This window comes from Pongo abelii, chromosome 19 (assembly GCF_028885655.2).
Source record: "Pongo abelii isolate AG06213 chromosome 19, NHGRI_mPonAbe1-v2.0_pri, whole genome shotgun sequence".
In the NCBI taxonomy this organism is placed as follows: Eukaryota; Metazoa; Chordata; class Mammalia; order Primates; family Hominidae; genus Pongo; species Pongo abelii.
In genome coordinates, this window is record NC_072004.2 from 81,551,700 (window position 1) to 81,564,398 (window position 12,699).

At 36.4% G+C, this 12,699-nt stretch overlaps 1 protein-coding gene across 50 annotated transcripts in view; it reads right to left on the reverse strand.

The window, feature by feature from the left end:
• The window catches only part of CEP112 (centrosomal protein 112), a 599,014-nt gene that overhangs the window by 582,162 nt on the left and 4,153 nt on the right, over positions 1-12,699 (reverse strand). For 48 of the 50 annotated variants that reach the window (XR_010138342.1, XM_024234943.3, XM_054537262.2 and 45 more), the window contains exons 2-3: positions 7,777-7,890; positions 1,378-1,568 (exon numbers count right to left, since the gene is read on the reverse strand). Coding sequence is in view for 47 of the 50 variants with exons in the window: in XM_024234943.3 (XP_024090711.1) it covers positions 1,378-1,568; positions 7,777-7,882 (297 nt within the window). In the remaining 3 variants the exon portion in view is untranslated. Of the gene's footprint in view, positions 1-1,377; positions 1,569-7,776; positions 7,891-12,699 lie in introns of those variants that run through there. The other 2 variants (XM_054537285.2, XM_054537283.2) reach the window with 1 other exon arrangement.

Consider the following 12,699-nt stretch of genomic DNA (forward strand, 5'->3'; position numbering starts at 1 on the left):
GATAGTTATGTTTATATTACAAAAGGAATATTAGTTAAATATGAAAAGTTAAATACAAAGTTTTTTTTAAATCATGTGCTATCCTATCTCTTTCTGTAATCACTAACTACTTTACACACACAAAAAAAGAAATCAGTGGGATGAGGAACACAAACAATGCAACCCAGGAATTAAAATTAGGAATCCCTTGATAAGGTGGGAACAGCAGAGTGAAAAACCTGGGATTTAGTTCTGGCCACACTGCTAACTAGCTGGGAAACCCAAGAGAGTTCTCTAAACTTTCACATTATTATTATTTGTTAAATAAAGCCCTTCCCTTTGATTCTATGAAATTAAGTGTGAATGGGAAAACATGATACAATATAGTCATATCTTCACATCTAGATGTGCTTCATAAAATGTTCTACCTTTACACGTTTCTAAAGAAAACTCTGCATTGACTGCACACCTCTGCAACAATTCTCCCAATCCTACAGACAAAATCCTCAAGGCACTGTTCTTTAGGGAGGATGACACAAGACCCTCCACTCCATATGGGACATGCACAGAAATTTCTTTTTAAATGACATAGTCATTAAAACTTTTGGCATTGTGCCATGGAAAACAGGAATTATTCTCTAATGTTCAGCGTCCCACTTGACTAAATTGTGCTTTAAGTAAACCGATAAAATATAAAAAGTTTTAAAATACATCACACAAGAATTCTGTAGTTCATTAAAAAAATACATATATATCCTAACAGCAACTACCAAAGCTACCAATACCTAGTACTCCAGAATTCTTAAGTACAGGCACTCAAATACCACACAAACCAAGGTATATTTTATGGCTACAAGGACCAGGACAGTGACAATTTATCCACCAGCATAATAATAACTGCCTTTGCAATAAAGCTGATTTTAACAATGAAATTAATTTAAGTACAGAAAATGACTTTTAAACTCCAATTTATTACTGTCATTTTATTAGAGTAAAAAGGAACTTTTACAAATCATGCACTCCAACCTCTCATGAACGTTTAAATAATATATACGGAACAGTTTAAAAACTAGAATTTACTGAATTACATAAAAATTACCATTATAATCCAGTGAAAATTAGCAAAAAGTAAAGCTCAATATAAAAAATTTCATTTTCAGTTTTTTAGAAATATTGTTGAATACCGAGGCATAACTAAATCAATAAGGATACTCCCCTTATAAGCAACATATGTATTTTATTAAAGGTGGAAAAAAATTGAATCAGGAAGAAAAAAACAATTTTAATATATTATCTAGCACATACAACCTAATAGTATTACCATTCCCCAAAGGGATGATAACTTGACGCTTTTTTTTAAATGAAACTAATATATATCTTTTGTTCATTGATACCTACCATGTATGAAGGTAAAATTTTTAGTGTCCCGGGTTCAGGCCGGTGTGTAAAAGGGCCTTCAAGCACACCTCGTTTAAGCATATGCAACAACAATTTTGCATACAGGTTCCGATTCTTCCTCCCCATTATTCCTGCACCTGTTCCTGAAGGTTCGCACAGCTTTCTAATCCAAAGAGCACACCTCTGCCGTTCTATAAATACAGAAGAGCTATTAGAAACTTGATTTTTTATAAAATGAAACATTCAATTACAAAGACCTATAATAGCACCTGCTTTAGTCTAAAAGAAGGACCAACAAACCTTTTCTGTTAAAGGCCAGAGAGTATATACTTTAGGCTTCACAGGCCATATGATCTCTGGCACAACTACTCTGCCACTGTAGCATGAAAGCACTCAGAAACCGTAAGTAAACAAATGGCATGACTATGTTCCAATAAAACCTGACAAAAAAAAACTGTGGGCAGAAGTTGGCCCATGGGCCATTGTCTGCTAACTCCTGGTCTACAATTTAACTTTATTAGGTAATTGGTAAATGAGAAAGACAAATGCAAAGAAATATTTTCTCAAAAATAAAATCTCTAGATTATCATTAAATAACTTAAATTTTTAATTTTTAATTATTGTGAGTACACAGTAGATATATATATTTAGGCAGTACATGAGATATTTTGATACAGGCATGTAATGTATAATAGTCACATCAGGATAAATGGGGTATCTATCTATCACTTCAAGCTTTTATCCTTTGTGTTACAAACAATCCAATTATACTCTTAGTTATTTTTAAATATGCCATTAAATTATTATTGACTGTAGTCACTCTGTTGTGCTGTCAAATACTAGGTCGTATTCATTCTATGTTTTTGTACCCATTAACCATCCCCACTTCCTCCCCACCCATCCTTCCCACCCTCTGGAAACCATCCTTCTCTCTATCTCCATGAATTCAATTGTTTTAATTTTTAGCTCCCACAAATTAGTAAGAATATGTGAAGATTGTCTTTCTGTGCCCAGCTTATTTCACTTAACATAATGTCCCCCAGTTCCAGCCATGTTGTTGCAAATGACAGGGTCTCATTCTCTTTTATGGCTGAATAGTACTCCATTGTGTACATGTAGCACATTTTCTTTATCCATTTGTCTGTTGATGGACACTTAGGTTGCTTCCAAATCTTGGCTATTGTGAACAATGCTGCCACAAACATGGGAGTGCAGATATCTCTTGGATACACTGATTTCCTTTCTTTTGGGTATATAACTAGCAGTGGGATTGCTGGATCACATGGTAGCTCTATTTTCTAGTTTTTCTGAGGAACCTCAAACTCTTCTCCATAGTCAGTCCACTAATTTGCATTAACACCAAAAGTGTAGGAGAGTTCCCTTTTCTCCACATCCTTGCCAGCGTTTGTTATTGCCTGTCTTTGGATAAAAGCCATCTTAACTGGGGTGAAATAATATCTCACTGCAGTTTTTATCTGCGTTGCTCTGATGATCAGTGACATTGAACATCTTGTCACATGCCTGTTTACCATTTGTATGTCTTCTATTGAGAAATGTCTATTTAGATCTTTTGCCCATTTTTAAATCAGATTATTTGATTTTTTTGTATAGAGTTGTTTGAGCTCCTTATATATTCTGGTTATTCCCTTGTCAGATGAATAGTTTGAAAAGATTTTCTCTCATTCTCTGGATTGTCTCTTCACTTTGTTGATTGTTTCCTTTGCAGAAGCTTTTTAACTTGATGAGATCCCATTTGTCCATTGTCGCTTTGGTTCCCTGTGCTTTTGGAGTATTACTCAAGAAATCTTTGCCCAGACCACTACCCTGGAGATTTTCCCCAATGTTTTCTTTTAGTAGTTTCCTTGTTTGAGGTCTTAGATTTCAGTCTTTAATCCATTTTTATTTTTGTATATGGTGGGAGACAAGGGTCTAGTTTCATTCTTCTGTATATGGATATTGAAAACTTGATATCCATATACAGAAGAATGCCTTTAAAAATGTTTGCATTTTTGCTGTGAAAACTATGTAATCACAGAACAAACTCATGAAATATTGGGATTACTTTGTACAAGAAAATACAAAAGTGAAACTGATAAACTTAAGTAAATGGTACCATTTATTGAAGAGACTGTCCTTTCCCCAGTGTAAGTCCTTCACACCTTTGTCAAAAATGAAATTACTGTAAATGTATGGATTTGTATCTGAGTTTTTAATTCTGTTCCATAGGTCCATGTGATTGTTTTTATGCCAGTACCATGACGGTTTGGTTACAATTGCTCTGTAGTATAATTTGAAGTCAGGTAATGTAATTCCTCCAGTTTTATTATTTTTGCTCAGGATAACTTCGGCTATTCTGGGTCTTTTGTGGTTCCACATAAATTTTAAGGTTGTTTTTTTCTATTTCTGTGAAGAATGTCATTGGTATTTTGATAGGGATTGCACTGAATCTGCAGATTGGTTTGGATAGTATGGACATTTTAACAATATTGATTATTCCAATCCATGAACATAGAGTATCTTTCTATTTTTTTGTGTCCTCTTCAGTTTCTTTCATTAATGTTTTATAGTTTTCATTATAGAGATCTTTCACTTCTTTGGCTAATTCCTAGGTATTTTATTTTATTTGTAGCAACTGGAAATGAGATTACTTTCTTGATTTCTTTTTCAGATTGTTTGCTGTTGGCATATAGACATGTTGCTGATTTTTGTATGTTGATTTTGTACCCTGCATCTTTACTGAATTTGTTTATCTGTTTTAATAGTTTTTGGGGGGAGTCTTTAGGTATTTCCAATATAAGATCATAGCATCTTTAAACAAGCATAATTTGACTTCTTCCTTTCAAATTTTGATGCCCTTTATTTCTTTCTCTTGCCTGACTGCTCTAGCTAGGACTTCCAATACTATGTTGAATAACAGTGGTGAAAGTGGGCAACCTTGTTGTATTCCAGATCTTAAAGGAAAGGCTTTCAGTTTTTCCCCATCCAGTACAATACTAGCTATGGGTCTGTCATATATGAATTTTATTATGTTGAGGAATGTTACTTTGATACCCAGTTTTTTTTAGGGTTTTCATCATAAAGGGATGTTGAATTTTATCAAATGCTTTTCCAGCATTAATTGAAATGATCATACAGTTTTTGTCCACCATTGTGTTATGATTTATCACATGGATTGATTTGCATATGTTGAACCATCCTTGCATCCCTGGAATAAATCCTAGTTGGTCATGATGAATGATCTTTTTAATATATTGTTGAATTCTGTTTGCAAGTATTTTGCTGAGGATTTTTGCATTAATGTTCATCAGGGATACTGGCCTGTAGTTTTCTTTTTTTGATGTATCTTTGTCTGGTTTTGGTATCAGGGTAATACTGGCCTCACAGAATGACTTTGAAAATATTCCTCTCTCCTCTATTTTTTTGAATAGTTTGAGTAAGATTGATACTAGTTATTCTTTAAATGTTTAGTAAAATTCATTAGTGAAGCCATCAGGTCCAGGGCTTTTCTTTGCTGGGAGACTTTTTATAAATAAATTTCTGTGATAAAATTTTGTTATAATTTTGCATCTCTAAAATAATTTTAGATATATTGAAAAGTCTGTCTATAATTTTAATTATGTAAACCTTGAAAGAGATAAAATGCAATCTCTGATTTATCTAAGCATTTTCAACTTACTCTAAAATTAAATCTTGAATGTTTTATTTATGAAATCCAATAATACCCAGGGATTTGTAGCTGATTGATTGAGGGTTTTAACATCTTTAAAAATAATTGAGCACTATTTACATGTCATTTGTGAAATAATTATTCTTTTCAAAACCTACCTAAAAATCACAGCACGGTTTAATCTACATATAATAGTCTATATTATCTTGCCATGACACAGGATTATTTTAGGTCTCATGAAAACTATTCTGGTATTAATTTTTTATCGGTCTAAGTCAATTTGAGGATTATATATCTAATGCAAATCATAAATCTGCTCTAATCTTTTAGTTCACAAAGGTCATATTCATTTATTGTTTTACCTACAAAAATCACTAAGACCGGATTTACTATGTTGCAAACATCATTTCAGGTCAGAAACTTATACCTTTAAAATTTTTTGTATTTTTTGCTGTGAAAATTATATAATCATGAAACAAACTTCATGAAATATTGGGAACACTTTGAACAAGAAGAAAATACAAAAGTGAAACTGATAAACTTAAGTAAAGAGTTTTTCAATCTACATACTTTCCACATCCCATAGCAAACTGAAATCTAGATAATATTCTAATGTCCAGAATTTAGTACAATTTGGTTAATGAAAGAATTCATTCCTCTATGTAAAATAATGGGAAAATCCATTATCACAAGTTGAATTTAGCAATAAGATGTTATTTATTATTAATTTCTAGTTCTTGTTTAAGATGTGAGTTTCAGATTGCTTATTATAAATTAATTAAATAAAAGAAAGCCATGGATGTACCAGTACTGACAATGTGTCAAGGAATCAAAGATTACAATTAATGAATTCTATGTACCTAATTTTTTTTTTTCTTTTGAGATGGAGTCTCGTTCTGTCGCCCAGGCTGGAGTGCAGTGGCGTGATCTCAGCTCACTGCAAGCTCTGCCTCCCGAGTTCATGCCATTCTCCTGCCTCAGCCTCCCAAGTAGCTGGGACTGCAGGCGCCCACCAACATGCCCATCTAATTTTGTGTGTGTGTGTGTGTGTGTGTGTGTGTGTGTATTTTTAGTAAAGACGGGGTTTCACCATGTTAGCCAGGATGGTCTTGATCTCCTGACCTCGTGATCCACCTGCCTCAGCCTCCCAAAGTACTGGGATTACAGGCATGAGCCACCGCGCTCAGCCCCTAAAATCTTTTTTTAAAGAAGATAGAGTATGAGGATGGTTTGATTTGAAATACATTTACAATGAGAAATTTTAATACAAATGTTTCCTAATCATCAAATCTAAGACAAAAAGAAAAAAAGGTAATGAATATCAGAAGAGGATGCAATATAAAAATATCATTAGATATCATTCAAATAATCATGAACAAGTCATGGGACACGAAATACTCATTTGAAAAATAGCAGAGGAAGAAAGAAGAGGTTAAAGCCTGACAAGGTCAAGAGCAGAAGGCAGAGGAGGAGGTCTTCAAGGGAAGACCATGGCAACTTACCCAGGACTAGGAAAGACTGAAGGCCCTAGAACAATAGGTGAACACAGAATGGATAATTTATATATCATACTCCCTTCTCCTAACACAGCTCCCTGGAATAAATGCAACAGTTTCCACTTATCCATGGTTTTGCTTTCCTCTGTTTCAGTTACCCACACTCGAATGCAGTCCAAAAATAGGTGAGTACAATACAATAAGATACTTTGAAAGAAAGAGGGAAATTACTTTCACACAATTTTTATTACATTATATTGTTATAATTGTTCTATTTTATTATTAGCTATTGTTTTCAATCTCATACTGTACCTAACTGATAAACTAAATTTAATCATCAGTGTGTATGTACAGGAAAAGACAGAGCGTATATAGGTTTTAGTACTATCAGCTGTTTCAGGCAGCCTCTGGGGGTCTTGGAATGTATTCCTCAAGATTAGGGGGGATTGCTATATTTAATACTGAGTCAGTTCCTCACTGAATATAGAGTCCACTCAGACACCTCAGGGAAACAGGCAACTTAGAAAAAGTAAAAGCCATAGTTTCTTGGTCCCACTCCAAACCTACCACTCAAAAGCTACCAAGTCACATTTACCTTTACAGACAATCTTACACCTACTACGGCTTAGAGAATCTTCCCAGGCCCCAAAATTCTCTCCAATTGCTCTCTAGTGTCTTAAGTTACATGAAAATTCTCTAACTTGAGAAAAAGACTTTCATTCCATAATTAGAAATAACAGGCCAGGAATTGGAGACAAGATAATAACAAAACTTTATTCACACTTGATTTTGTTCTGCCAACAAATAAGCATAAAAGACCAATAGATTATTTTCTGCTTTGATAGACAAAAGGGCCAGAGAACAGGAGAACAGTAGGCTCCTCCTGTCTCTGGCCCTTTCCATAGAAAGAAGAAAAATTTGCAAGAAAAATTTCCATACAGAAAAGAAAAAGATGCAAGAAAAAAGGTTGTAGCTAACTTTAGAGATCCATGTGCTATAAGCTCATGACATGTGAGACGAGGCATCACAATAAGATCTTTCCACAGTTTGGCAGAACATTATCACTGAATGTCTATCTACCCTCGAACAACTCAGTGTAAACAGTCCTATGTCAATGGCAAAAATTGCTACTAGAGAAATTCAGTTTTTCTTCCATGTTGATAGTTCATTGGTTTGACTAAATAATATAAAGAAAAAAATTAATCTTAAGAATCTAATTTTCAAACATAATCTTACCTGTCCTATGAGGTAATTTTAGAACAAAGGGCTTCATATCAACCACAAAGTGATCAAATTCTGCATCCAGTTTCTCCCATTTTTCTTCTTCACTTCCCACTTCCATAATCCAATCTGTAAAAGATTTTAAATCAAAATATTAAAGCTTTGTATGCTGAAAACTACAAAACTCTGATGAGAAAGATTAAAAAAAAAACTCATAAGAGTTAAATATCAGTTCTCCCCAAATTGACCTGTAGATTTAATGCAACTCCAATCAAAACCCAGCCGCATTATTTGTAGAGATAAGCTTAATTCTAAAATTTACATGAAAAGGTAAAGGAACTAAAGAGCCCAAACAATTTTGAAAAAGTACAAAGTTGGAGAACTCACATTACCAGATTTTAAGATGTACTCCAAAGCCACAGTAGTCAAGACAATTGGTATTGGTGAAAGGATAGACAGATCAATGGAAAAGATTAGAGAGTCCAGAAACAGACCAAAACAAACATGAAAAACTGATTTTCAACAAAGGTGTGATCCATGAAGAAATGATAGTTATTACAACAAATGATGTCATAACAACTGGATATCCATATACAAAAAAAAAAGCGAACCTCAACCTAAACTTCATCCTGTATATAAAAATTAACTTAATATGAATCACAGACCTAAGTGTAAAAATGTAAAACTATACAACTCTTAGAAGAAAGCATGGGAGGAAATCTTTGCAAACTTGAGTAAGGCTACAATTTCTTATATACAACATTAAAAGCACTATCCACAAAAGGAAAAACTGACCAGGCATGATAGCTCATGCCTGTAATCCCAGAACTTTGGGAGGCCCAGGCAGGAGGAATGCTTGAGCTCAGGAGTTAAAGACCACCCTGGGCAATTTGGTGAGACCCCATCTCTACAAAACAAAACAAAAATTAAAAATTAGCCAGGTGTAGTGGCACATACCTGTAGTCCCAGCTACTTGGGATGCTGAGGTGGGAGGATTGCTTGAAAGTGTGAGAGGTCAAGGCTGCAGTGGGCCATGATCGCACCACTAAACTCTAGCCTTGGTGACCGAGCAAGACCTTATCCCAAAAATAAAAAAGAAAGCTGATATATTGAACTTCACAAAAAAAAAGTGTCCTGGAAAGGACTCTGTTAAGGAATTGAGAAGATAAGCCGCAGACCAGAACAAAATATTTGCAAATCATACATCTCATACGAGACTTGTATCGAGAATACATAAGGACTCTCAAAATTCAACAATCAGAAAACAAACTACCCCAATAATCAGCAAAAAAAATTAGTCCCTTTACCAAAGAAGAAATACAGATGGCAAGTAAGCACATGACAAGATGCTCAATATCATTACAGAAATGCAAATTAAAACTATACTGAGATACCACTAACATTAAAAATGCAAACAATACCAAGTGCTGGTGAGGATGTACAACAACAGAAACTCTCATGCATTGCTGGTAGAAATACAAAATAGTACAGGCACTCTGGAAAACAGTTTGGCAGTTTCTTACAAAAATAAACATACACTCAGCCTATGACCCAGAAATCCCACTCCCAGGTATTTAGCTAAGTGAAAAGAAAAATCTATATACACACAAAAATCCAAATGTGATTTTTTTTTTAAATAACCATCAAACAACTGAAAACAGCCCAAATGTCCCTCAACTGGTGACTAGATAAACTGTGGCATATCCACACAGTAACATAGTACTCAGCAACAGAAAGGAATGAACTACTGATACACACAGAACATGGAAACTTCAAATCCTTATGCTAAGTGAAAGAAGCCCTTCTCAAAAGGCTGCATACTGTCTAATTCCATTTGGTGACATTCTAGAAAAGGCAAACAATATAGGCATAAAGAACAGATCAGCAGCTCATGGGGTTAGCAGAGGGGGCAGAGTCTCAACACAAACTGATGGCACAAAGAAATGATTTGGCATGTTGGAATTTTTCTGTACACTGTCTATGTAGGAAGTTATAAGAACCTACAGTGTGTAAAAACTGATAGAACTATATGCCAAAAAAAGTGCATTTGCTGTATATAAGTTTAAAAAAAATTTTTTTGAGACAGAGTCTTGCTCTGTTTTCCAGGCTATGGAGTGCAATGGCACAATCTTGGCTCACTGCAACCTCCGCCTCCTGGGTTCAAGCGATTCTCCTGCCTCAGCCTCCTGAGTAGCTGGGATTACAGGCACACATCACCATGCCTGGCTAATTTTTGTAATTTTAGTAGAGACGGGGTTTCACCATGTTGGTCAGGCTGGTCTCGAACTCCTGACCTCGTGATCCACCCACCTCAGCCTCCAAAAGTACTGGGATTACAGGCATGAGCCACTGTACCCCACCAAATTTAAACTTTTTAATCCTTTTTAAAAACTGTAAAATATTGGTCATCATACTTCCTTCTAATTAACAAGAAAAACACTGAATACAAAGGGGGTGAATCCCAAAAATCAAAAGTGTAGGTTTTGACAAAATTTGTTAAGTTAAAAATACATCCACACACTACATGTTCCTTTAAATTGTGAAATGTCCTGATAGGGATGTGCGCTACCTTTACATTATGAATAGTGCCAATTTGTCATTTATTCCATTTACAAATTCTATATTTGGTGAAAAGCTTTGTTCTGCCTCATAAGCTATCTTGCTCCACAAACTACCCTCTATCTGCTAAACCAGCTTCTAATATTTACCACATTATCAAATGGTTTCCACCATTTCATCATCAACAACCTCTTCATAGAAAGTTCTCTCTACGCTGTCTCTGTAAGTAAATCGTAGCTTTTACTTGCTGACTTTACTTTCCTCAGTCATTAGAGCTAAGCCAAGGTCTCTCATAATCTCTCTCATTCTCTCTCTCTTTTTCTCTCTCCCCACCGGCTCTCTCATGCATCCTCTGTAGTCTTTCACTTTCTCCACTCAACCATGCAATGGAAGGAAAACACTTATCAAGATCCATCCTGCCACTTTCCAACTACTGCTCTTCCTCCCTCAGCCCCAAAATCCCTCACGAGGCTCAACGCTCCATCTGACTACCACGTACTCCCCTTTCTCATCTCTGTCATCTTGCAAAGAAACCCGTCTGAAACTAGCCTCTTGTCCTCTTTTTTCTTTTCTTTTCGTTTCTTTCTTTCTTTTTTTGAGACGGAATCTCACTCTGTCACCCAGGCTGGAGTGTAGTGGCAAGATCTCGGCTCACTGCAACCTCCACCTCCCGGGTTCAAGGAATTCTCCTGCCTCAGCCTCCCGAGTAGCTGGGACTACAGGCACCCGCCACCACGCCCAGATAATTTTTCGTATTTTTAGTAGAGATGGGGTTTCACCGTGTTAGCCAGGCTGGTCTTGATCTCCTGACCTCGTGATCTGCCTGCCTCAGCCTCCCAAAGTGCTGGGATTACCGGCATGAGCCACCATGCCCGGCCGCCTCTTGTCCTCTTAAATGCTCTCTTCTTATTCCACTAGATCTTTCCTTTCTACTTGGCAAGGCTGCAGTCCCTTGATGCCCTCCTTCAAGCTCTACAGGGTTGCTGGGAAAAAAATGGCACTGCCTTATAGTCAGATGGCTTCCAACATTACCTGAACCCTCAGGAGTCTTGCTATTTCCTACTCCACAAAGCAGCTTTAAAACTTTTCCCAAATATCTTACAGCCCCTTGAATAACTCCAGCCTCTCCTAACTCTCAATTTAAAAATCATACATCTTGCTTCATGGAAAAAATAATAGTCAGGTGGTACCACCCCAAGATGTTATTCCTCCCACCTCTCAACTTACCTCTCAGAGAAAACACTCTTCCACCTCTGCTCCTTTATCAGACGCAATAACTCTCCCTCTATCTGTCCTCTATCAATTGCCTATTCGCTATGTAAAATTTTCCATCTCCACTGACTCCTTCCCCTCTGATGGCAGCTGAGAAATATCTCAAAATCTGCCTGCTTCCCTATTCTCATTGCCACGATCTCAGATAAAGGCCCGCCCACCACTTAACTTGAACTACTGTGGCAGCCTCATCATCTGTCTCCCTACTGTCAGTTTTCTCTACTTGAGTCCTTTATTTATTACCTGTTCCAGAATGAGTTTCCTAATGACAAAGCTAAGCCTATCGCTTCCTGTTTAAAAATCTCCCCTCATTCTAGCATTCCATTCACCAAACCCACTTACTTTCTCCACTTCATCAACTTCTATCCAGATCTCACTCCCTGTATATTACCTCTTCTATCTCCATCATGGTAGCAAAAATCTTTCAAAGTTCACCCGTGATCCACTAATTGCCAAATCCAAAGGGCTGTCTTCAGTTTGCATCCTATTTGACATCTCCACAGCATCTTCCACTGCTGACAACTCCCTGCTCCTAAGAAACTCTTCTTTGACTTCAGTGGTTCCATCCACTCCCGGCTCCCCTACTGCCTCAGATCGTTCCTTCGCGGTCTCTCAATGGCTCTGGCTTCACCAGTCAATATGGACTCTCCAGTGCTCTTTCCTTGGTCTCCTTTTGATCTGACTTTTCACACTCCCTTAGTGATTGCATTCAGTACCATCACTTCAAGTATTCGTTTCATGCCATTCGCCCTTAAATTTTATTTCAAACTCCAGCCTCTCTTTGCAACTCCAGACTCATTTATAATAGCTCCTGGACCTATTCACTAATGTTCTATTTATTACCTAGATTTATATGTCCGAGAAAAAAATCCTTGATGTTTTTCTCCATAAATCTATGTTGTACTCTGCTTGATGACATCATCATCTACTTCATCTCCCAAACTAGAAGTTTCAATGTTGCCATCCTCTAAACCCCCACAAACCAATACATCAATAAATGCTGAGAAATATCTCAAAATCTGCCTGCTTCCCTATTCTCACTGCCACAATCTCAGATAAAGGCCTGCCTACACTTACTTGAACTACTGCAGCAGCCTCATCATCTGT